The sequence below is a fragment of the Chenopodium quinoa genome, unplaced genomic scaffold (assembly GCF_001683475.1).
Source record: "Chenopodium quinoa cultivar QQ74 unplaced genomic scaffold, ASM168347v1, whole genome shotgun sequence".
In the NCBI taxonomy this organism is placed as follows: domain Eukaryota; kingdom Viridiplantae; phylum Streptophyta; class Magnoliopsida; order Caryophyllales; family Amaranthaceae; genus Chenopodium; species Chenopodium quinoa.
Window position 1 is genome coordinate 3,870,063 of NW_018742879.1, and position 26,505 is coordinate 3,896,567.

Genomic DNA, 26,505 nt, shown 5'->3' on the forward strand with positions numbered 1-26,505 from the left:
CTAACTTTAAACACGCCCCGAACACATTAGAATTAACATTAAAACCCTTCAATAGTAGATGGGAAACTTATTTCTTTTTTTGACGAGCACAACTTCTTTGCCATCTCACTTCCAGCACCTTCCAATGATTTGATCACACCACCCTCACACACCTTCACCGCGCCAAAACAAACAACCCCCAAATTCCCCTTTTTATTTTCTCTCTCCTCTAAAAAACCAAAAACCCCAATTTTTTAATTAATTTTTCCAAGTAGATAGATAACATAAAATTAAAATAATTAAAAAATTCCCCAAATCAAATCGCCAGATTTCAAATTCTACAACCCCCAAATTCGAAAACCTTAATTTCAATTTCTTCTTCGAATTTGAGGAGAGAGAAAATGGCAGGAATGGAACTTCAGAATACAGTGAAGGAAGCCCTAAATGCTCTTTATCATCACCCAGACGACGCCGTTCGTATGCAAGCTGATCGATGGCTTCAAGAATTTCAGCGTACTCTTGATGCTTGGCAGGTTTTTTGCTTTTCGTTTATTTTACGATCTATTGCAGTTTTTTTAATTTGATTTCTGAATTCAAATTTTGAGCTTTTTTTTATTTTTATTTATTGTGTATTGTAGTTTCGATTGAGTTTAGTTCGATTAGGTTTAATTTATTGATTTTTTTCTGTTGATGGTGTCTGATTAGTGATGAGGGAGCTGCTAACTTTTGGATTATGGCGTTAATGTAGTTAAAAGTTGTAGTTTTTTGGTAAATGTTGTTAAAGGTTCTAGCTTTTGGCTGTTCTTGGATAAGAAAACGGAACAATGAGTATTCGTACCGGGGTTTATCGTAAAATGTACCATCAGGTTGCAAGCTTGTACACTCTTTGGGTGTTGATTTTTGGTTGCATTAGCTTGTATTATTGTTGTGAGAGAAATTCATACTCATTTTTCGACAATTGAAACGAAAATGTATGGAATTAATGATATTAATACTAATTCATAATCCTAATATTTGGATTAGTTAATTTGGGAATGAGGAACTAGAATATAATGCTGAGGCTAGTCATTTGTAACCCGCAATCCCCCTAATTGATGGTAAAAGTGAGATAAAGAAAGATGAAATTTGGTTGAAGATTTAGTCTGAGTGCTCATATATAGTTTGGAACTTCAGGGGATTAGGAGACTATATTGTTGAGCGATATCTGATGTTACTTGTTTGATACTATTGTTAGTTTTAGCTGTCTACTTTTTTCATATGATGAAGCATTACTAATTACTATGCTTATAATCTTATATTGAATAGTTTGGTAACGATGACATCTCTGAGAAAATAAGATGTGATGTTAAGGTTAGTCATTTGTACCCCCTGACCTCCCCCCACCCCCCTTCCCCCAAAGAAGATAAAAGTGTTTTTAGTCTAACTGCTAGATGTATAGTTTGGCACTTTGATTTCATTGGATTACAAGACTAATTTTTAGCCATATATTATACTGTTAGTTTCAACTGTTCCCTTATTTATCCGACTATGTATTATTGTTTAATATTAAATACTTAAGTAAAAGGGGTGCTAAGATTCCTGTATCAGTTTTTTTTTTCATTAATTAGATTTTTGTAAAATTCTATCTTTCATGTTGGAAGCTTATGACATGCTACGTTTCTCATAGGTTGCAGATAATCTGCTTCATGATACAAGTAGCAACCTAGAAACTCTAATATTTTGCTCACAAACTTTAAGAAGCAAGGTATGTTAGTTAAGATTTGGCAACTTGTTTCCTCTACACATTTATTACTGCATAACCCGACCATTTTTGTCAGCTTTAATACACCATATTTATTTTAAAATTCAGGTAACGCGTGATTTTGAAGAGCTTCCATCTGAAGCATTTCGTCCGTTACGGGATTCTTTAAATGTAAGTAACTTATGCTTTTTTGTTCACATTCTAGAAACCTGGGTTATGTGAGACCAGTACGAGCTTATGATTTTGCTTGGCACACAGAACGCTGTGCTTTATTTTGGTTTATCTCTGATGTTATCTAAATGTGACAGTTGCTTTTTAGAACTTGTAAGCTATTACAATAATTGAAGTTTTAACCAATTATTGAGAAAAAAGACAACTACAAGGGAAACAATTTGGATTCAGGGATTTAATTTCATTAAAGTATCAATTGGCTACTTGACAGTTTACACTACTAGTTGCTCTGAAATGTTGTTGAAATTTGTAAAATAGAGTAGAATGACGACTGTCAATAGAGGTTTTCAATTGTTTTCAATTTTGAAAACTATGTACTCCTTTTGTCCCACCTAAATTGGCCACATGTGGTTAAAGTAAGAGTAATATACTAATATCGGATTTTCATAATGAAAATTAATAGGTATAAGTAGTGGCCTATTATTTTGGGAAATCTTAAAATGGAAATGTGCCCTATAATAGTGGAATAAAGTAAGAAATACATTAGCTATGTTATCCTTCCATAAGTAATTTGATTACTTTGGGAAATTTTGCAACCTTAGGGTTGGGACATCCCAAAATGGAAATGTGGCCTATAATAGTTGAACAAAGTAAGTAATACATTAACTATGTTAGTGTTCCATAATTAGTTTGGTTACTTTGGAAAATTTTGCAACCTTAGGGTTACCGCAGGCACTTCCAAAAATGCAACCCTAGAAATTTTTTCTACAAGTTTTACTGCTGCGAGCCTGTGAAACTGTGCTATTTCAAACAAGGATCTAGTTGGCCTTTTGCGTCCTTGTCTTTCTATTATAGCTTTTGACTGAGCCTAGAGATTAACAATTTAGTCCAACTACTATGTTGGAAAACCTGTAATTGTCCTTTTTTTGCTTTGCTACAAGAGCTTGTTTTGTTTTACTGTACCTTATGTATAGTAGCTGGCTTAAATTTATATATTGCATAATATGGACAGTGTATAAATATTCTTTCATATGCAGCGTAATTGGATTTATATTGTGGTGGTTTTTTTTCATATTGCAGAGCTTGTTAAATAGATTTCACCAAGGCCCGCCAAAAGTTAGAACCCAGGTATTGTGGAAATGTTGTTCCAGGAATCAGACTGAACACGGTGTCTTTTCCTATGTATATGCTGCTTTCAGTGACACCATTTTTCTGCTGTCTGAAATTCTAGATAAGTCTTGCTGTGGCTGCATTAGCTGTTCATGTTTCTGTAGAAGATTGGGGAGATGGAGGCATTATGAATTGGCTCAAGGTAGAGATGAACAATCGTCCAGAATGCATACCCAGTTTTTTGGAGCTTCTGAAAGTTCTGCCTGAGGTATACATACCTTGTTGTTTTAGTTTCCTCCTAACTAAGAGTATTATATTTCTTGTTGACTTTGTCTTTGTTCTTTTCACTCAATTTCCCTTATATATTAGAACTCATTTGACCTTTTGGCCCTTATCAAAACTCATTTTTAATGGTTTATATCAGGACTTATTTTTCATTAAACCTATTGTGAAAAGAATAATGTCCTAATGCTTATTTGTGGCTCTCTTGAGTACTCTGTACAACTGGCTGGGTCCTGCAAATTGAGTATAAAATCAGGAAGTAAAGTTAAATAAGTTTTTGTGTTGGTCACTACATATAGTGCTATCTTCTACTGACATTTTCCCTGCAATTCGCTTGCACTTGAAATGATTGCATATATTTGTTGAAACACAAAGGGGGTAGAAATTTTCCATTTGCCTAATTTTGGGAAGTAAGTTTTTTCTATTTTCCTATTAAATATTAAATGTTATGTACTCCCTTTGTTTCTTTTTCTTTTTCTTTCTTTTTTTTTTAATTGCATCAGTTTGATTGGCGCGTAGTTTTAGGAAAGTGAGCTGAATGGAGTAAAATATTGTGTAAGTGGGGTTTGTTGGGGAATTTTAAAGTATTGAAAAGAATAGTGGGGTAATAGTTTATTAGAAAATAAGGGACGTGAGAGGAGAGAAATTATAAGGGAAAAAAAAAGTAGTAGTGGGGGCCATGTGAGGTAGGGGTGTTCAAAAATCGGTCCGGACCGAAAAAATGACCCGGACCGACCTCGGACCAGACCGAATTAACCGGTCCGGTCTTCGGGTTGAGAAATTTATTTTTTCGGTCTTCGGTCCGGTCCGGTCCAAAATCCTATAAAACCGGTCTTGGACCGGACTATTTTTTGCTTAAAATTATGCATAAAACCTAAAATAATTTTTAAGATTATCCTTAATATGCTTAGAAAAATTTAATTATATGAGCTTTTTTGTACTATTCATACATAAAAAGACGGTATAATAATGTTTTTCTTTTATTATTTTTTTAGTTTTTCATAAAATTATTAAAAGTTTAGATTTTTTTTAAAAAAATTATAAAATCAGTCCAAAGCGGTCCGGTCCGGGTTTTGGACTGGTTTTTTTGGTCCGGTCTTCGGTTCTTAAATTTTTAATTTTCGGTCAGTTTGGTCCGGGTCGGTCCGGTCCAGTCTTGGACCGATGAACAGCCCTAATGTGAGGAGAGAGATTTAATAAAAAAAGTAAGAGAAGATGTCCAAAAAGGGAAGTGATGCACTTATAAAAAATGGCCAATTTAGTAACGCACTTGAAAAAAAAGGAGGGATTACTGTTGAATCAATTATTTGTTTATTACCAGTTGTTCCTAAACCATCAATTATTGATTAGAAAATCTCTTTTTGTGTGAAATAGGAGGTGTTTAATTACAGAATTTCAGCTCGGCCTGAAAGACGGCGCCAATTTGAGAAGGAACTTACTTCTGCAATGGAGGTTGCTTTAAGTCTATTAACTGCTTGTCTAAATGCCAATGAACTTAAAGAGCAGGTAAAAATCTCAATCTTGCATCTAATATGTTCTATTTGTCCTAGGTTTAGGAATATACATCTTTTTCTCCTGGGGACTTTTGGCCGGTTCACATTCAACGTTTGAGCATCCTCCAAATAGTGGTGCATTGAATGTTTTTAGCTCATTATATGCATATGATGCGAAATGCAGCATCACTGGTTTACAAAAAGTTTTCTTCTTGGCTGTCATATTTGTTATCTTCTTTAAAAAAAGCCATGATCATATGGTTTTTGTTGTTTTCATCAGTAAAACAATGTGTATGTGTCATTTATATGAAAATATAACTTCAAACTGTTAAAAGTTGTCTAATCTTTTATACAATAATTTGAATTGTACTTCCTCTAATTATTATTAATATTATTAATATAAACTTGCCACACTTAGACTTATTCACAATTCATATACTTTACTTTGACTACTTTTGATGGTTTATATTTAAATAAAAATTTAGTCATGTGGGATCTTGTTAGGTTTGCCTAGATTTATACTTTCATAAGTTAAAAAAAAAAAAAAAAAAAGAAAAGAAAAAAAAGAGGAAGTAACTTATCTGTGTGGTTAGGTGGGAGATTTTTCATCTATCTTTGTGCCCGTAAAAGAATAACAATTGATTTTAGCACTTTTGAAAAAAACTGATTCTTGAACCCCTTTATACACAAGTCACTTTGGGACACTGTAGATAGAGTTATTGAGATATATTGCAAGTTAATCTAGATTCCTTCCTTATATGCTGATTCTCCTGTTGATATGGTTGGTTGTCCTAATTGATTCCAGGTTCTTGAGGCATTTGCTTCATGGCTTCGCTTGAGACGTGGGTGTGTGATTCTGGTCTACAAAGCTAATCATCTAATGATTTAAGTCTGTGTAGTTGCTTCCATATGTGGGAGGTGGTTATGACTTATCATATATGCTTTCCCTTACAGGATATCTCCATCTGTGCTGGCAAATCACCCTTTGGTTCTTACAGCTCTGTCTAGCTTGTGTTCTGATATACTATCTGAGGCAGCTGTTAATGGTAATTTCATCAAAGGCATATTAAAATGGAATAAAATCATGCTTGTGATGTCTAAAAATCATGGTGCATAATATATGGTCTGCAAGGACGTTTTATGTGCCTAAGAATTATATTTCCCCAAGATTTGGGCTTTATAATTTGTAATACGGTCTTTTAACTTTTATTGTATGTTTTTTGATCTATGGTGATTTAGTTTTTGAAATAATTATTAGATTTATTTGTAAACTTCTATGTTTGCATCTATATATGATAATGCATGTGTTTATGCTTTTCCCATATGCTTACATTGTTTTAATCATGTGAGAAGCTGTACTTTGTATCTTCAATTCTTATTCAATTGGATTACAGAGGAGGATTTGGATAGAATATTAATTTGATTTAATTTGAATCACTTACCTTGATTTTTGTGGATTTATAGTCAAATTCTTAGTTTTAATCATTTTTTGATTAATTGCAGTAGGACATGGTTGTCATTTTTCTTGTTGAAGATTATTTCTGTTTTGATTCATGGTTGAACTCTTTCTTACCTCTTATTTTATTTATAATCTTCTGTGATTCAACAGTTGTTTCCGAGTTAATACATTGCTCAGCAGTGGGAAATTCATCAGATGTTTCTTGCCAGATGCCGCTAATTCAAGTGATTGTTCCTCGAGTTATGAGTCTCAGGCCTCATCTTAATGATCCATCAAAGGTACATAAATAGTGTTTTTTCCCCCCCCCCCTCTTTCTGTACATTCTAACTTGTAATCAGTTTTATTTTTTACTCATTGATTTATCGTAACATTTGTATTTAATTATTTTCTTTCTTGGGAATTTTTACCTTGTACCCTGGTTGTACCTTCAGGCCCCATGTTTACATTGTTTTGTCCTTGTACTGCTTCACTATAGAAGAGGTCACAATCTACCACTATAAGAAAGCCAAGCGACATAATGTTTATAAAATTCTGGTTTACATCATACATGCTTTGAAAATAGCCAAATTGGTGTGAATACATTTTGCATATTTGACAGGGCACATCTATACTTGGTGAATTCCCTTGATTCTCTGATGCCACAAGTTGCTGTGAGAAACTGAAAATGGCACCTCATAGAACTTGTGTGAAGAGCATGGTTACAAACATACACAGAACCTGAAGAAATGTCAACTTGCTGTTGTTTGACACTGTTACGTGAGTTGCCATTTGAAATCTTGTCACAGCAAGAGGTTAATGTTTGTTGTAAAAGCTTTAGGTGTCTAATATTCATTTCCCCAAACCTTTACCCACTTCATGTGAATATAACTAAAGGTTATTTTGTTATTTATGCAATGAATGAGGTCTTTATTGTACCGAACAAGAAACATTAAATTGTCCAATGTATGAGAGATCAGCATCTCTAGGTGCATCAGCTTTTACAACAAACTTCATGGGTCAATATTAACCTCTTGATTAAGATTGTAGTCAGATGCTATTATAGTGGTGTCAACTGTAGTGAGATATGTGGGAGTCATCTGCTTTAGGATTTGAGGCCCTGAATTTCGTGTATGTAACAAGTCTTAGGTCTGTTTGTGTGTGCATGAATGCATGCATACACTCACCGGAGAATGGAGATGGAGACATGGAAGCTTTAGCTGTCAAATGTCTTCACAAAGTGGGGGAGAGGAGTTCATTTCCCCTTCCTCCTTTTATGAAGAAATTTTGTTTATAACCATTCTGGGTAAAGGTCATGGAAATCATATTTGTAGATGGAATCTTTATTATGTTTCTGGTCATTGTAAAACTGGTCATCACTCTATGATGTTCCGACTTTGATTTTAAGGTCACACCTTGATGTGGATCCAAGAGACCAAGAGTCTGACATGAACAAATCTCCAGAGTTATGACTCGCAAAGCTATACATATTCTTTCCTTTTTTATATGTGTGTGTGTGTGCGCACGCGCGTGTGTGTGAAATATGAAAGTATGCTTGGGTTTAAGCTTTTCTTGGCTTTGGCTAATTTGAAGTGTCCTAGTGATCATACCCATTTTGATTGTCTAAAATCTGACTCGAATACTTTAGCTGGATGTAAATAAGTGAGGGTCCTCGTCATTAAATGATGATTGTGTCAAAGTTCCTAAGATCTGAAATTCTGAATTTATTGACCATTTTTTTAAGAACTGTGCATAGCTGTACCTTTTGGTTCTTCAGGGCTGTCAGCTTTCTGATTTTCTGTTTGTATAGATTGGACACGTAATTTCCACCTTTACGTCAAATAATGCTCAACTTAATGCAGGAAACTAGGATTTTCCCCCATTCGGTTATGTACTGCTGGCGGAGGTCTGTTGTTTAATATTCGTATAATGATGAATTGTTTCTCATACTATTGTCAACATTATTTGTATACAGGATGAAGAAGATGCGAAGGCCATTGGCCGTTTATTTGCTGACATGGGTGATGCTTATGTTCAACTGATTGCAACTGGTAGGCATTCAACTCTTGTTACTTTAAGTCTTTTGTATACTAAGCTATTGGCTGTCTTCATGATGTTTAGATCCATTTGACAATAAACTCTGCCCTTGCTTTAAGTCAGGAAAGGTTGTTAAAATGAAGATTTTGATACCCTTTTTCTCGTTTTCTTTTTTTCCAACATTTCTTTTTCCATTATCTTTTTTGTTCCTGATTTTTTTTTTCTCTTTTGGGGTGGGTGGGTGAAGTGAGGTGGAGGGTTTAACTATTGCTTTGCTTGATTAGATGGAATAGAGGCCATATGAGGGGCTAAAGCGCAAATCTTGTGTGCCAATTATAATGTTTTGGATGTACAACGCCTAGACCATCTTTGTGACACCAACTCATTATTGTGCACAGGCATTCTGTTTTTTTTTTTTATTATTTTTTTTTTTTTTTAAACTTAACCATCTCTGAATTACTTTTTAGGTTCAGATGAGTCAATGATGATAGTGCAAGCATTGCTTGAAGTTGCTTCACACTCAGAGTTTGATATTGCTTCAATGACATTTAATTTCTGGCACAATCTACAGGTTTATTTGATTGAAAGGTGGATCTCTTGTGTTATATATATACTTTATTAGTGTTCTTTTTCTTTTGAGTTGTATTTGAGAGGTGCTTATCTTTATACTTTATTGTATATGCCAGGGACCTATATCTGTCTTTGGGTAATGAAGCATCCATTGAGGCAGAGAGAAACAGGAGATTGCTAATTTTTCGTGCATCATATGAGTCTCTGGTGTCCTTGGTGAGTTTTGGTGTTATGATTAAGATTTGTGAGTCTTGTGAGCACTTGACATTAATGTCTTGGATTGCTTTGTAATATCCATCTTAAACTAAAAAGTAATGTTTTGATTGATTTTTAAAACACATTACTTCACCTGGCTAGCAGCGATTTGATATTGATTGTTATGTAATGTTTCATGTGTTGTAGCCACATGTTTGTTAGTCTTGTACATCCATGTGTGTTTGGTGAAGACTGTTGGGCTTTAGATGAAGCAGTTTTCGTTCCTTAATTGTCCACTTTTTGGGAATGGTTTACATCATTTTATGGTTCTGCTGTCAGGTTAGTTCTCGGGTTCAATACCCTGATGACTATATGGAGCTTTCAAGGGAGGACCTGAAGGATTTTAAGCAAACAAGATATGGTAATACCCAAAATCTAATATTTTTCTTGCGCTGTATTTTATTTACTACGTAAAAAGAAACTTAATGTTGGTGTTCTGCTTAAATATCTACAGCACAATGCCATTCTGTCACAAACTATGTTGATGCAGCATTATATAATTTTTCACTGATCCTCATTTGTAGTTTGATGACTTTGATCCTTATGACTTGTAGTATTACTTATAATGGCCTTGTTACTGGGTTTAATGTTAAACTTCTTTTTCTAAGGTAAGGCAAGATTATTGGGGCTTGTGGCTTGTGTCTCGCCAGCCTGATAGTTATAAAGAATGGAACAAAACTTGATTCACCACCAATTCCTGCGTTCCCGTCCCATTTTCTGCCTAGTTGTACTTCTACTGGAATTGACCTCTTTTCTTGATGCTGCCAGCTGTTGCAGATGTTCTCGTTGATGCAGCTCTGGTTCTGGGTGGTGATACAGTGTTGAAAATCCTTTACATGAAACTTGTTCAGGTGTGATATCACTGTCTTCTCTGTTACTGTTTTCTTATTCTGTTAATGTGTTAATTCTGTTATGTCATGCCAACATTTATATAATTGCTTTCTAAGTACTGTGTGATTTTTTGAATGTTTTGGAAGTTCAAGATGACCTTGATTGTTCATGTAGCATGTTTAGTGATACCCTTGTTTTATTTTTCCTGTGGAATATTATGGATCATGGAAAAATGGTGGCATCTCAATCAGAAGCATTTGACTCCAATTTTGATGGAGATCGTTCATATAATGAGCTAGTAGAATGGTTGTTTGTCATATTCCACTGCATGGACCTATTTATGTTCCACGATGCCTTTGCTAGTTCACTGTCATATTCCACTGCAATTTTGGTCAATGGGTTTGGGACTTTGGGTTGGTTTCGGGCTATGCTACAAAACTGTCAGCATTAGTTTAAAGCTTAGTATTAGTACAAAATATGATAAATTGGTCAGTTCTAGTTGTTCGGGTTTCTCCAATTACTTCAGGTCAAGGTTGGGTTTTGGTCGGGTTTTGCTAGCTCTACTATTGCCTATGCAAATCCCGATCATCCTTTTCCTTCCCCAACCAACATTGTTATTACATTAACCATAAAAGGTTAAATAACCCAGGGCAAAAATACAAAATAAAAATAAAAAAAAATACCACCACAAACCGCAAACAAGCTGTATTTTCTTTTAAATCTTGTTCTACTGTTTTTCACTTTTAATATTAAATAGGTGCCCTCAATTAATTTTTTTTTTTTTTTTTTTGGGGGAAAATGATATCTTTGTGCTTTGTTTGTGAATGAGACACAATTGTTGTTCGCATTCCTGGACCTCACGATGATTGGATCCTTTCCTGTTGCTGACAGTGATACTATTTGAATTTGTTTCGATTAGAACCCATAATTTGTAATCTTTGAATGGATTGGCACATATTGAAGCATATTATGCTCAAGGATGAACAATCATACCTTTTGTGATATCAATATCTCAGGCTGCAACCAGCTGTGTAAATGATCAAAGTAGCGAATGGCGTCCAGCTGAGGCTGCTTTATACTGCATACGGGCTGTAGCAGATTATGTTCCCAGTGTGGAAGCGGAAGTGATGCCTCAGGTTCAATACTTTCCCAGCTTTTATATTTGAACATGAATGTAATAATTCAGCTTCTGTTCTGATTTTTCAGGTCTGATCAACTTCATGTCAAATTTTTTTTACATGAATAATTTGTTAAACTAATTGTTCTTGTTGTCATATTGATCATTTTAAAGTAATCCCACATTGACTTGCTGCCAGAAAATCATCAACATCTACATCACGGTCAATAATATGCACTGCTTGTTTTGCATTTGATTTTTTATAGTAAATTAACTTTATTTTTTTATTCTTTACTTGGTTGTCCCCAACTTGGTGTGGAGGTAGGAATGCAGAACGAGGTAGCTAGTTTGGCGATTTGATATTAATTCTATAAGGATCTAAACATATTCAGGAAAACAATTATGTTAAATATAATCCCGAGTCTTTGTCTGCTTCATGAGGTGCTCATGAACCAGACTTTAAAGTAAACTTGCTCTTGTATTATAAGTTTCTGTCTTTCTGAAAAGGAAGATAGAATTGGACTAAATTTTTTGTTAATTGAGGGTACTTTATTTGGCTCTCTCTCAAATTTGAAATCTTTACTTTCTTAATGCTATCTGCTGATGGATAAATGAAAAATTTGCAGGTTATGTCTTTGCTTCCAAAGCTTCCCCAACACCCTCAACTACTTCAGACTGGTATAGTATTCTACTTAAACATAATAGATACTACCTACCTCGCGTCTTTTACCTGGAAATTGGTGAATTTATTTACTTGTCATTATTCCTTATCTTTTTATTTTTTTTTTTAATTAATTAATTTTTGTTTTTTTAAAATTAATTAATATCCTGGGAGTAAAGAGGGGGGGGGGGGGTAGGTGAGTTGATTGTCCTCATTTGTCCATATAAGGAGTAAAAAGGTCATTTGGGAGATTTGCAACCATTTATATGTACAGTATTGTGCATGGTTTGTTTATTTAACCTTATATTGTTCTGTAAATGCAGTATTGTATAACACAAATACAATAATGCAATTTTTTCATTTGTAAGTATAGTGTTGGTGACCCTTTTTTTTTTCTTTCTTTTTAGAGTGTCTGAGGGAATGAACATAAATACAATAAATCTTTATTTTCTTTTCTTTTTGTTAGCTGTCATGTTAGGCCTGGTGGCTTATGGTCCAAATGAATTTGTATTTCTCCAATTACGCCTCCGCGTAGTCTTTGCTTAGTTCCGATGTGGTAGAAGTTGCTTGACACAATTATTTTTATGAAATTTTGACATTGCTATCTTTGTCGACTACTTGTATTGGTATTTCTTTTCTTTTTGTTAGCTGTCATGTTAGGCCTGGTGGCTTATGGTCCAAATGATTTTGTATTTCTCCAACTATGCCTCCGCATAGTCTTTGCTTAGTTCCGATGTGGTAGAAGTTGCTTGACACAATTATTTTTATGAAATTTTGACATTGCTATCTTTGTCGACTACTTGTAATTGGTATTTGTATCAACGACTAGTCTGATGAGAATTATGATGATTAAGATTATATGTTCAAACTGAACATGCTTGGAAATGATATGCATGATATGCTTGTAAATAATTGTAATCATTGTGAACGCCATGTTTTCAGTGTGCTTGACAATTGGAGCATATTCTAAGTGGCTTGATGCTTCATCAAATGGACTTTCAATTCTGCCTTCGCTGGTGGAAATTCTTATGAGGGGCATGAGCACATCTGAAGATACCGCAGCAGCTGCTGCGTTGGCATTTAGACACATATGTGACGGTATGCTCCCTGTCTTGTGTAGATCTATCCCTTTCTTTATGTTCCTTCTATCAATAATAAATGAAGCATTAAAGATAATTTTGCTCTGCACGAAATAATCACTTTTGGTTCATGTAGCCGAACCCATTTATGGGATTAAGACTTTGATTGATTGAAAGATAATTTTGCTGTCAGTAAAGAGTCTCCTACTTTGGAAATTTGGATCATAATCTCCTATTTGCTGCTGATTTATCTCAAGGGTTAGCAGACATAAGCTTGTTGGTACCAATGTACCATAAGTTTCTCCTCTTAATATGGAGAGTTATAGTACTGGTGTAGCAATTTCTGTTCTGGTTAACCAATGATATCCGCATTACTGTTTACTTATATTCTATGGAATTTGAGTCTCTGATGGTAAATATTTATGTGTGTAGATTGTCGGAAAAAGCTCTGTGGATCATTAGATGGCCTCTTCCATATCTACCAAAGTGCTGTCTATGCAGAAGGTGGAAACTTCAGAGTGTCTGCTGAAGACTCTCTTCATTTGGTTGAAGCATTAAGGTATTTTGTTTGTTGAATACTACTGTTGAAGTGTTTTTCTGCATGACTCTGACAGTCTTTACATTATTGCAGCATGGTAATTACAGAACTTCCTCCAGATCATGCAAAGAAAGCCCTGGAAGCATTATGCCTACCTGTTGTTACTCCTCTTCAGGTTTGGTTCTACAATATTAGTAACTCCATTCAAAATCTTTTGCTGGCTCATTGTCTATCTAATGTATAATGCCATATTTTTTATTCGTAACAATCAGGAAATGATTAATCAAGGTCCAGTTAGTCTGGGACAGAAAGGTGCCCGTGAGCTTACTGTTCATATTGATAGATTGGCGTATATTTTTAGGTAAAATGGATATGCTTCTAGCTGTCTATGTAGATTTTTAGACCCTAAAACTGGTTCTTATTCTGTGAATAAATTGTTTTAGATATGTTAGTCACCCCGAAGCTGTAGCAGATGCAATTCAGAGGCTTTGGCCAATTTTTAAGGCTGTCTTTGATGTGTAAGTATGGGAAATGCATTTTTGGGTGTGTTGGTATTTGGTTTCCTAGTACAATGTGCCCTAATTCTGAACTGTTTTGACCACAGACGTGCATGGGACATGCGGACTATGGAAGCTCTCTGTAAGGCATGCAAATATGCTGTAAGTTCTTCATTGTTGAATAAGCTAAAGCCGTAATTCAAGGGTTCCAGATTTTAAAATAAAACTCTTTAAGATTTTTGAATTTGTATAATGCAATTGTTTGGTTTCACTTTAATATTTCCAAAAGTAGAATGTAGAAATCAGAAAATCTCCCTAATCTTTTGTTTCTTTCTTAATCATTTTCAAGAAAAATTTCCTCTCCTTTATTTCTTAGTTGCTGGAAGTCATGAGGCCATGAGGTTAGATTTTTGGACTGTGGTTAAATGATAATATGAAATATCACCTTGTACTCCTCGTACCCCACAAAGTTTACATCTTTACATTTTCTCTCTTACTGTCTTACTATATCTTACATTTTCTCTCTTACTCTCTTACTTTTTCTTACACACACTCATCATTTTCAAAGTTTTAAACTATGCATTTACGCTAGTGAGTGGACACACTCATCATTTTCAAAGTTTTAAACTATGCATTTACACAAGTGAGTGGAACAAAATAAAATAAAATGGAGGTGGTTATAGTTAAGCAGAAGGGATCCTTTTAATTGTCTGTCTTTAATGTGAATGTAATCTTTCTACATGTCAATGTTCGAGAATTATTTTCCTCTGGTTTTGAGTACGATTTGCTTGTTCACTTATTCAGAAGTATATAGGTACATACTCTTTACCTCTTTCAATATTTCATTTTTTATTAACTCGATTTCATTTTTCCTTTTTGAAAGGTAAGAACTTCTGGAAGATACATGGGCCTCACAATTGGCGCAATGCTAGAGGAGATTCAGGGGCTATATCAGCACCACCTCCAACCGTGTTTTCTATATCTTTCTAGTGAAGTCATAAAGGTAAATTTATCCCTTTCTTGAATTTGGAGCAGTTGTGAATTCTCCATCTTAGCTTGCCTTCTACATGTTATGTGGCAGATCTTTGGGTCAGACCCATCTTGTTCGGACTATCTGAGAAACTTAGTTGAAGCCCTCTTTAGAAGAACAGCCTGCCTTCTTGCCACAATTAGAGTATGTTCTGCAGTTTGGAATTCTGTATTTATGTGATGAGTGTGTTGGCAGTTAATCATATTTGAGCTTTTATCAGGATTTCACCACCAGACCAGATATAGCAGATGATTGTTTTCTATTGGCGTCAAGGTGCATCCGATATTGCCCTCAGATATTCATCCCATCACTGGTGTTTCCCTCTCTAATAGACTGTGCTATGATTGGGATCACAGTCCAACACAGGTATTATTTGCCTTTTATGTTTATGATCCATTCTCATATAAGATATTGTTAATAATTACTCACTAAATCAACCTCTCAGATCGAGACTCTGAGCCAAAAGTTTCTAGTCTAAAGAAATTAAGGAAAAGATGAGATTCTACGAGACTGCTCACCTTTTAATGTCTTAAATATCACCTATTGAGGCATAGCTCAATTTTGAAGGGAACAGTGGTGTAATATCTGTCTGCTTCTCATTCTTTACCCCCTCTTTCCTTCCCATCTAGTAAAGGATCAGAAGGAGCTCTTGACAATATATATCTATTCTGGAATATCTGTGATGTTGGTCATATCTCATATGGGCATATATTTCTAGATCCACTTTTTAAAAAGAAAAAAGAAAGGTACCTTCTTGCTTCATAAACACTTGTTTCGGCTTACCAATCACATGAGCTAAAGTTCCATGCTCGGTAGAGAATAAGAAAGAGCTCTTAGCAACATATATATTTACTATGTGTTTGTATTAAATAATATCATAAACTGGTCTGTTGCAAGGCGTTGTAGTTCTTTGGTTGAATTAAATTTGGTTTCATTGGGTATCAGGTAAGCTCAAGTTAGGTTAGTTAGAAATTCTGGCCATATCTGGTTGGATAACTCAGGTTATATCGACTAACTTTTATTGGAATATTGTTGGTGCATGTGAGATAACCATATTTAAAGATTCAAGGTTTTTTTTTTTTTTTTTAATCTATTTATTTATTTATTTATTTTTAGCAAGTATGGTGGTCTGAATTTAGCTTTTGGATGAATGGAAGGTGAGAGAAAACTTAGTTAAGATTTAAGACAAATATATGTTTTTAATAGAATTTTTATTGTTTGTTTGATATATTTATATAACTTTTTCAATGATATAAATTTCAGGCCATTTTAGGTTAAATATACTTGGTTTTTTGGCTTTGGGTGAGTTACATTTAGATAAGGTTTTATTGGGTTTGAGACAATTATTGGTGTAACCAGCTTATGAGTCGGAATGGTTTGTTATGGTTGGTTCTGGTTTTGCCTGGTCTAGATAATAGAATGTAGTATGGCTAAAAACAAATTCAAGTGCAAATCGGTTGGGGGTAGTTTCTCTTAAACTATGGTTGTCAGGTTGAAAATCAAGACCAACTCCGGTACGTCATGAAAATTAGAGGTAAGCTAATTTTCTTTTATTTTTTTTTTAGTTGTTGATTCCTACCCCCTACCACACCATGGGATGGAGAAATGAGCTAAACAGTTGGTCTTTTAAGGATTTATCATGTTATTGACTATCTCTCTTTCTCTTTGCTGTTTCCCTTTTACCTGGTATAAATATTACTTTTGTTGGTATAATAATGTTCTCAGTGGAAAACATTTCTCTTGTGATCATTTAATAGAACTTACAAATTGTGTTGTATCTATGTACTCTTGCAGGGAGGCCTCAAATTCCATATTGTCGTTCTTATCTGATGTCTTTGATCTCACAAATTCACGTGAGGGATTGCATTATCAGCCCATAAGGGATAGTGTGATCATTCCCAGAGGAGCAACTATAGCCAGAATTTTGGTAGCATCCTTGACAGGAGCTCTCCCAAATAATCGCTTTGATACAGTAAGTTAAATCTATATGAGACAAAAGTACAATAATTATTTCTTCTCAGCACATTTGTCAAATGAAAATGAGAATTTGGGAGTAGAAAGTTGGGATTGGACCTAAGAATTAGTAAATTGGGAGTACAGTAAATAATTCACTCTTCTATGTTTCGTTACTTTGGTGTGTAGTAGGAATAGATAACTACTCGTCTTTTTGTTGTTAATTTTCCAAGTCTAATACGAAGTACAAAAGAAGTTAAATTTCCTAAACCACTTGGGAATAACCAACCACCAATGCCCACTTTTTAGGCTGGCTCTTTACTCCTACAAAAACAAGGTTCAGGTTTAATAAATCTAATTAAGTTCAGACAAGAGCCATGTTTTGGTTAGCATTAGAGAGAAAAAAAGGGGTAGTAAAATCTCCTAGGAAGTAGATGAATGTGAAGTAGTTTGGTTGTTAAAAATATAAGCTCGACCTACAACCAAATATAAGCTGGTTCTGATAAATTAAGAATTTAGATTAGACAATTTCTGGTTTTGAAGTGAGAACATAACGAGGTCCAAACTCCCACTGTGATCATATATCGTTGATAATAAAATACACTCATAGTCCTACTCTAGTTCCCTTTTATATATTCTTCCCCATTGATGGATTCTTAACACCAAACTTCCTAATTTTTGGTTTCACCTAAATCTTCAAAATCACACTCTAAATTCCTAATATTTAGACAAGCTAAGTTGACCCTTTTATATTTCAGGTAACTTATACACTTTTGGCATTAGTTCGTGTTTATCAAGTAAAAGCTTTGGAATGGGTCAAGGAAAGTGTTTCATTGATTCCAAAAACGGCAGTGACAGAAGTTGAGAGCTCAACATTCCTGCAAGCATTGTCTGATGCAGCATCTGGGGCTAATACTAATGCTATAATGGCTCCAATTGAGGAACTCTCAGATGTTTGCCGGCGCAATCGGACAGTCCAAGATATTGTTCAAGATGCTTTGAAACCCTTAGAATTAAATATGGTTCAGAGAGTATAGTACAATGTTCCAATATTAAGATTTGCACAGCTTATTGCTGATAGAGTTACACAAATTGAGGGGCTGTTTTCAGGAGGCCCTTGTAGAGCAGGTTTATATGCTCCATTTTGTATCTATTGTTCATTTTTATTGATTCATGTTATATATACGAAGTAGCCCACAATGTTTAGAGCTTGTGGTTTGGGGGAAAGAGGTGAGATGAAGGTTTTGTTTTTTCTTTTTTGTATCTATTACTTTACTATGAAAAGTGCCAATGAAATACCTCAGTGTGGTTTATCTGTTGTCGTAATCATTTTGTGGTTTGCAATTTGCGTATACAAATCATAGCCAAAAGAGAAATCTCTCTCTTGATAGTGCAATTTACTCGTATCATATACGGAGTACAAGTAAATCTTGTTTGTTTTACATCTATCACTTATCTAGTAATCTGAGAGTGAGGGATAGTTCAAGTGGTTAGAGCTCCTTTTTCGGATCCAGTTGATCATGGGATCGATTCTCATCACTTGCCCTTGTGGCTCTCTAAATACCAAAAAAAAAAAAAAAAAAAAAAAATGCTAATCTAGTAATCTACCAAGTCCTTTCTTTGGCTATCAATTTTAGAAAATTTATCTAAAATGTTTGTTTATTACTTTTCTTTTCTTTTTTTTTTTTTTTGGTAGGTTATTAGTAGACTAGGTTATTGGGCGGGGCGGGTCAGGGTTGGTGCGTGTCGGGTCAAAGAGGGTCACATTTTATAGGGCCAATAGCAGGTCTTGCCAATGTAGGTCGCGGGACAATAGCGGGTTTATTATAGGCGGACCAACAAAATATCAATTACAATAAATATTGGATAAAGCGATAATTGTATGTAAATTTTTTTACATTATCTATTTTCTGTATGTATTAAATTGGACAAACATTTTGGCTTTATATTGACCATACCTAATACAGATTCTATCCATTAAGGGCTTTATAAGCTTGGTTATGACCCTATTATCATTGGACTACCATGTCCCCCATGTCCAATAACAAGGTCTAGTTTAGAGGTCCTATGGGGTCAAAATGTAGCACAAGTGAACCCGATGTGGGTTGGTTAGTAGTATAAGCCTTTTGGGAACTGTGGGTGGAAGGGGAGTTTGTTAAGGAAATATCTATCTTAAAGTGCGTGTCTCGTAGTGGGATCTCACAACAATTGCAATTATTTCCACTTGGACAAGTCTTTCTAGGTTTTAAATATTACTTCACCGTTATTTGTAGAGTAGGAAAAGTTGATCTATGCTCAATTAGTTGACTTAAAATATGAGCTCTACCCAAAATCACTTGACTTGATTTAACTTTTCCCAAACTAAAGTGCAATTTTAGTTTACTTAACAATTAACATACGATAAGCAATAATGATTTATTTAATATGATAAAACATCAAACCTTGGGGCAACATGATTGGATATGGCCTAACATGACAAGAATTAACCTGTGTAATTCCCCCATATTTTTAAATATTTTATAAATGAAATTTTATTTTATTTATAATATTTATTTGTAGTTTTCCATAATTTAATTTTAAAAGATTCAAATTATTAATTGGGTCAAAAATTATTTTAGGCTAAATATTTTATGAACCTATATCCTACAACCCATTATCATAAAAACAAAGTCTAACCCATTTGTTTATTTAATTGGCCTATTATTTTCATGATGTCTCTATCCTACAATTTTCTCCTATAAATACCCCATGAATCCTCAAATTTTCCCCACACAAAAAGGTTAGTCTTTATTTATTTTCCCTTTATTTTTTGTATTTTATTTTCCCTTTATTTTTTTTCCTTTCTTTTTCTTTTTTTTCCTTTCCTTTTTCTTTTTTTTCTTCTTTCTTTTTCTTTCCTCCTTCCTTACGTGAGATTGGTTCTCACTTTTTCTCACGGCTGCTCTGTTTTGCCGCCTGCCACCACGCCGCGTAACTGTCGACCGTCGGCCACATGACCTTCGGCGACGTTGCCCACTGCTGGCAGCCCCCTTTCCCTCTTCTTCCTTCTTTCTTTCTCTCTTTTGTTAGTTTATTCCAAGTTTTGATATTTATTAGTTTTTGGTTTTAAATTGTTGTTATTATGAGTTAAAAGTGTTTATTTAATACTAAAGATTTCAAATTTATGATTTTTATTATGTTTAATTTATTGAATGAATATTCAGATTTATTTAGTTAAGAAAATTAGGGTTTAAAACTTGATTTTCATGGTTTTAGGGCCTAAAAACATGTTGCTAAAGTCATTTGGTTATACTATGTTTAATTTATGCTAAAAGTCAAATATTTTGATGATAAATAAATTTTCAGATTATTAAAGTTTTAATCTTGGGTTTAAATTGTATTAATTTTATGTGTTTCAAGTCTAACTTCATTAAACAAAGGTTGTGGTTATTTTATTATTATAAAGTTTGGAAGTTTAAAGTTTAATTGCAAGAATAATTTTTCAGATTTTTAGGTTATTGGTTTTGAAGCCTCTAAATGCGTTGAATTGGTGAATTTTGGGTTAAAAGCCTACTAACTTAATATATAATGTAGGTAGTTTTAAAGATTACTATAATTTTGAGATTTCATGTATAAAATAAATTTTCAGATTTTTATTGAACTTTAAACTTGATGTAATTCATTCCATATATAAGTATGTAGTTTAAGGTCTTTATATAGGAAACTTAAAGAACAATATATAAGCTTTTAATTCTAGCAAAAAGTAAGGTTTTAAAGTGTTGTTTAATTGAATTTTACAGGTTTGATTGAGCTTTATGAAACTAATTGAATTCTACTTATATATTTCAAGTTTAGATTGTTGTATTCATACATTCTACTATTAAATTAAATTAAATTAAATTTTCAAATTTTTAATCTTGGTTTTAAAGGTTTTAAATCATGGTTTTATTATAGATTTTTAGGTTTTTAACATACTAACCTACTACATAATGATTATTTCAAGTAGAGATGTCTGTAAGGTTGTTTTATAATTTTAAACTACATTTTCAGATTATGTTCTTACCTTAAAGTTACTGGAATTTCATGTTATAAGCTATATTTTCATGATTTTAGCATATAAACTTCTAGTTGAACTATTAAATTATCAACTTTGTTATTGAAACAATTTAAAGGCATTATTTCAATGGTTTGAATCAATAATCAAGAATTGAATTGGAAATTTGAATCGTTTGAGTGATTGATGTATGGTTGGTTGTATTGTTTTGCATTTGAGTCATCACCAAGTTTAAACTTGTAAATCACGTAAAGTGCAAGATATATGGATGAGCAATAAAACTCTAGATTTGTGCACATCTAGAGTATTGACAAACAGGGGTTGGGATTCACGGGGTATTAACCGTGTACTTTTTAGAGGCCGCCTGATCTACGAGTCTCTTGTTTTCAAATATTTTATAAAACTATAAGGAGTTAGATGAGATCTCATACTAGCTATGGCCACGGAGTCGCGCCCGTCTGCCATTGGATGTTTATTGATGTTTCCGAAAGAAGGTATGGGGTTTTTCTTTTATTAATGTTCCGAAATGGAGCATGGGGAGACAACCTTGTCTATTGCTGAATCCAATCAATGAATGAAATGAAATGAAATGAATTATTGTTAGTAATTAGTGAAGTTTTAATAATGTTAACAGTTGAGGCATGTGTTTGAGTCAATAATTAAATTGTGTGTGGCTGTGTGCTGATTGATTTTTAGTAGCATGCTAGGGATTCTTTGTTATATTTCGTAGCTTGTATGTACTCAGCATTGCTGATTGCGTGCTTTTGTGTGTCTGTTTCCTGGTCATGGCCTTCGCCTTTTCAATGACCCTGTAATGAACCAATTTTTACACTTGTAATAGTGGGGAACAGATTAATCACAGGTATTTACATAATCATAAGATATTTCCATAGTATATTTCATTTCATAAGTTTGGATTTATTTTAACTCTGATTTGATTTATTTACTACTTTTGTTGGGATTTGAATAAGGGCCTTGATGGTTCCGACTTGTAAGACTAAATTTGGTTTTGATTATTGGTTTTAAAACTTATTTATAACTGAGTTAGTTTTTCCGCTGCTAAATTCTGAACTAGCTTTAACGTTTGAACATGTGGCGGTAGCACGTCAGTAATTCTCTTACAAATTGTTAAAGGTACTTACAGGTTTTTAAGAGAGAATTATTGGGGTGTTACAACCTGAACCTAAAGTAATCCGAAATTTTTTTCTATCCGAAAATGTTAAGCGGTTTAATTTGCTCAAATTTGATTCAAAGATCAACTTGCACATTTAGTAACTCATACAAGTACATGAATTAATCATTTTTTTAGGGGAATCGTTTTCAACATTCTAGTATAAATCCTTCAACAAAACTTAATTAATTTTTTTTAAAAAAAACTTTTACTTCAGTAGATAAGAACTTTTCTACCAGACTCGAACTCCATACAGTTAAGCTTAGCTTGACTTAACAGGGGAAAAAGTATAAGAGATCTCACGTGTCACTAGCGAAGATTGAACCTCTTAATTCAAGGCTAAGAATCTAAGATACATTACTTGCTACTGCCAAATTAAGCAAATTATTTAATTTTTCTATACAACAACCCTAAAAAGTACTTTTAGAATAAATCGAACATGATTACTTTTTTTTTTTTTTTTGACAAGAAACACGATTACTAATGTAATTTTTTTAACGCAAGTTCTCGTATGAAACGGCCTTGTCATTAGATTAGGCGGTAATTTGGAATATACCATCTGCAATACCCCGACTCCCCGAGTCACAATAATTGGTATCGTACTATATTCTAATATTCTTAGATTTGTTACTGTATCTTTTGCGGCTTGTCTTCTTCTTCTTCCACTTCTCCTCTCTCTGTAACATGTTACCTGGGATCACTCACTTCACCCAGATTCTATTTCTTGTCTAAACCCACAATTTCATCAAATTCCCCCAATTTAATTGCTCAATTAAAATGGTTTCTACATCACAACACACCAAATCTCTCCACAAAATCCTTGCATCAAAACTAACCCTTTCAATCCCATCATCTTCTTCTTCACCTCCCACTGAAGATTTCGATTTCTCCGATGTTTTTGGGCCAACCCCATCTCAATCTTCATCTTCCTCTTCTTCCCAACCTACATATCCGAGGGACCCACCTGTGATTCACTACCGTAATCACTCTTTTCTGGGTCCCTCACCTCGATATACTCCCCCTAATTTCCACCCATTTCAGAAAACTCCTGAAGAAATCATATCCCAGATTACAGATGATGATGATGAGATCGAGGTGAAAAAGGATGAGAATGATGGAACTTTTATCGAACAGTTGGTGTGCATTGAGGAGGAGAGAGAAAATGAGATGGTTCCTAAGGTGGGTCCTGAAGATTTTGAGATTTTGAGACTTGTTGGGAAAGGGGCTTTTGGGAAGGTTTTTCAGGTTAGGAAGAAAGGAGGTTGTGATGATGGTGGTGATGGAATTATGGCTATGAAAGTTATGAGAAAAGATAATATTATTAAGAAGAATCATGTTGATTATATGATTGCTGAAAGGGATATTCTTACCAAAGTTGTTCACCCTTTTATTGTTCAGCTTAGGTACTCTTTTCAGGTACCCTCTTTTCTTCCCTCTCTTTTTAATTCATGTTTTTTTTGAACATTATGATAGGGAACTAGAATATTAGTTGTTACTCGATACTGTAATTTGAACTAGTGATGCGACAATTGAACTCCAATCCGTGACTCGAAGTCGATGATAGTAGTTGGTTGTTGTATTTCCTTGTAAACTGTGTGCATGTAGTAATAATCCTGCTATTGTTATTTTGGAATTGCTACTTCAATTAGTGTTTTGCAACATTGTAGTGAATTTAGATCTAATTAGTTATAATCATGCTAATTTTAATACAATTTAAGCTGGGATGTTATATTTGAGAGTTATGGCATTAGGCATTCATCTTAAAAGCTTAGTCCTTTATTGTGTCTTTTAGACTTTGTGATCTTATATTATGTTCGGATTTGTAAGAGCTGTCTTGGCCATTTTGGTGTGGAGGTGCTGCCGGGAAAGTGGCTAGTCGATTTTTCGTGGCTGGAGTGATTACTGCAATCTCGAGATGTCTGGGATAACTAATTCTATATGTGATTTAGGATGTCATAGGTGACTGTCTGAGTTAGAGATTTAGGGTTTAAAATATTAAATACTATGATGAGCTTAGTATTGATAGAACTGAGATTGTTCTGCAAACAGGATGTTCCAAGTAGCCACTTGATTTATCTGTTTTAGTATGCTTTAATTCATTTATGTTCTCATATGCTTCTGCAGACGAAGTCAAAGCTTTATCTGATTTTGGATTTTTTGAATGGAGGACATCTGTTCTTTCATCTCTACAGACAGGGGATTTTCAGGTATGCTATTTTTGGAGCTTAAATAAACCAAACTACATGTTCAACTGATATAATTCTAGCTTTGAAATATGTTTTCGAGTAGTGAGGATCAGGCGAGACTTTACACAGCTGAAATTGTATCTGCTGTATCGCATCTTCACAAGAACGGGATTGTGCATCGAGATCTCAAACCTGAAAATATTCTCATGGACGCTGATGGGCATGTAAGTAGGATGCTTCCTAAAATATTGCATGCATTTCTTTTTGGTACTTTTCCCTTTTTTTTTCTTTTTCTTTTTTTTGGGCATAGTGCCTCCTTACTAAATGTGATTTGTGTGCAGATTGTTCTAACTGATTTTGGACTTGCAAAAGAAATTGATGAAACGAGCAGAACAAATTCAATGTGTGGAACCATGGAATATATGGCTCCAGAAATCATACAAGCTAAAGGTCATAACAAGAATGCTGATTGGTGGAGTATTGGAATCCTGTTATATGAAATGCTAAGTGGAAAGGTAGAGTTAGAGTTTCTAGTTTTAATATTTCAGGAACTCTGGAAATATGAAATCCTCATTACAAGAGACAAACTTATATATTCATGAATTTCTTCTTTATTTATTTATTTTTTTTTTTTTTTTGGTTGGGACTGGTGGTATTTAATAGACTAAATATTAAAGATGTTGGCAAGAGATTGTAGGTAACAGCCTGTTGTTAACAAGAGATTGTAAATCATGCAATGTTTGCCGTTTACTGATCTGAATTTATGGAATTGGCATCCTTGTGTTTCTTTTCACAAATGCTAGTTGATTGACTTATGGCTCAGGACAGGATGCATATTGACAGAGTAGTATTTAGTATACTATTAGAATGAGATGGTGTTTTAGACTAAAATGTAATTTTTTTAATGTAAATCTTGGTGTGTGCTGTATCGTTTTTTTTATTAAAGGTATAACAGTAGTAGACTAGTAGAGTTGCGAATTGCAGCTATTCCTGATTACAATGAATTTTGTCAGATATAAGAATTTAGATTGCATGATTTAAAAATGCATCATAGCCTGGAGATGTTTAGGTAATTAGCTTCATTCTATTAAGGTGTCTAAATTACCCCTTTTCTTTAATATCTGCAGCCACCATTCGCACATGCCAACAGACAGAAGCTCCAACAGAAAATCATCAATGACAAAGTGAAGCTTCCATCAATGGTATCCACTGAAGCACATTCTTTGCTTAGAGGAGTAAGTGTACCTTTCAAGTGTTATTTTCTTTGCTGATTCTCCCTATCTACTATCTGAAGTTTCACCTTAATGTATAAAACTATAAATTTATGCAGTTGTTGCAAAAGGATCCTTCCAAGAGGCTTGGTAGTGGGCCCGCAGAATCCGATGAAGTTAAGAGCCACAGATGGTTTCGTCCTATCAATTGGAAGAAACTGGAGGCAAAGGAGTTGAAGCCCAAGTTCAAACCAGATGTGAATGGGAAGGAATGCACTGCTAACTTTGACAAATGCTGGACGACAATGCCAGCAGATGACTCACCAGCCTCTACACCCACTGGCAATGAACACTTTGCAGGTTATACATATGTTGCTCCCAACCCATGGCTTTCATCCGAAAGATGCAGCTCTGAATGTGAATGAACATGATACTTAGGTGGGAAATTGCAAGACAAACATATACGCCTCTCACATCAGAACAAAGAAGAGATTTTCACGTAGTTGGTAGTTCTAAGTGACATCTTAAACTTAACAAAATACAGATATTGTTATACTCGTATGTGAAATGTACTATAAATGATTTAGATGATGATTATGGTCTAACTGTCGACAAAGAACTAAAGAAGGTGAAACAGATTGTTAATTGTCATTAATGGGTACAAATTTTGGAGGCTTGTATCCTGTCATTAGCAAAGGGTTAAGGAGGGTTAATATGCATGTATATTTCATCTCTAACCAGTTGATTACTAAGCAAGACTGCTTTCAAGAGATTTACAGAATTTTTTTAAGTTCTCATCATTGCTATGTTTGTGTAATTAACTATTTATACAGATGAGTATTATTTTAATACTGTATGTTCTAGTATGGGATTTTTATATGCTACGAGTAGTATGCAATATGAATGGGAGAAACTTGCTCTTCAGCTCTTGAATGTTGGTGTAGCTTAGATTTATTTTTATTTTTTAGTGTTTACATGCGGTTTTGTAAAAGTCTAACATAAACATGCTAGTTTATGTTGAATGTATTGACTAGCTAGTTGTTTGTACAACACAAGTAGTTGGTTTTTAAATTTATGTACTACGTATTTATATTTGCGTTTTTTTTTTTTTTTAGTATTACAACA

General features: G+C 34.1%; 2 protein-coding genes across 2 annotated transcripts; both read left to right on the forward strand.

Annotated features, from left to right (window-relative positions):
- The first annotated feature begins 19 nt into the window (after positions 1–19).
- Positions 20–18,105, forward strand: LOC110726557 (transportin MOS14-like). Its single transcript, XM_021906037.1, has 27 exons — positions 20–512; positions 1,646–1,723; positions 1,829–1,891; positions 2,972–3,019; positions 3,123–3,269; positions 4,658–4,789; positions 5,582–5,622; positions 5,731–5,822; positions 6,386–6,513; positions 8,187–8,262; positions 8,716–8,836; positions 8,935–9,034; positions 9,353–9,434; positions 9,842–9,924; positions 10,921–11,040; positions 11,648–11,699; positions 12,625–12,780; positions 13,194–13,320; positions 13,393–13,474; positions 13,572–13,660; positions 13,743–13,817; positions 13,904–13,958; positions 14,680–14,799; positions 14,878–14,970; positions 15,047–15,192; positions 16,621–16,798; positions 17,538–18,105. The coding sequence occupies exons 1-27, from the start codon at positions 381–383 to the stop codon at positions 17,814–17,816; spliced, it is 2,895 nt and encodes a 964-aa protein (XP_021761729.1). The 5' UTR covers positions 20–380; the 3' UTR covers positions 17,817–18,105.
- Positions 18,106–22,260: 4,155 nt separating this feature from the next.
- LOC110726558 (serine/threonine-protein kinase AtPK1/AtPK6-like) lies at positions 22,261–26,180 on the forward strand. Its single transcript, XM_021906038.1, has 6 exons — positions 22,261–23,399; positions 24,108–24,190; positions 24,273–24,393; positions 24,511–24,684; positions 25,297–25,404; positions 25,500–26,180. Exons 1-6 carry the CDS (start codon positions 22,761–22,763, stop codon positions 25,803–25,805), a joined length of 1,431 nt encoding a protein of 476 aa, XP_021761730.1. The 5' UTR covers positions 22,261–22,760; the 3' UTR covers positions 25,806–26,180.
- The last annotated feature ends 325 nt before the right edge of the window (positions 26,181–26,505 follow it).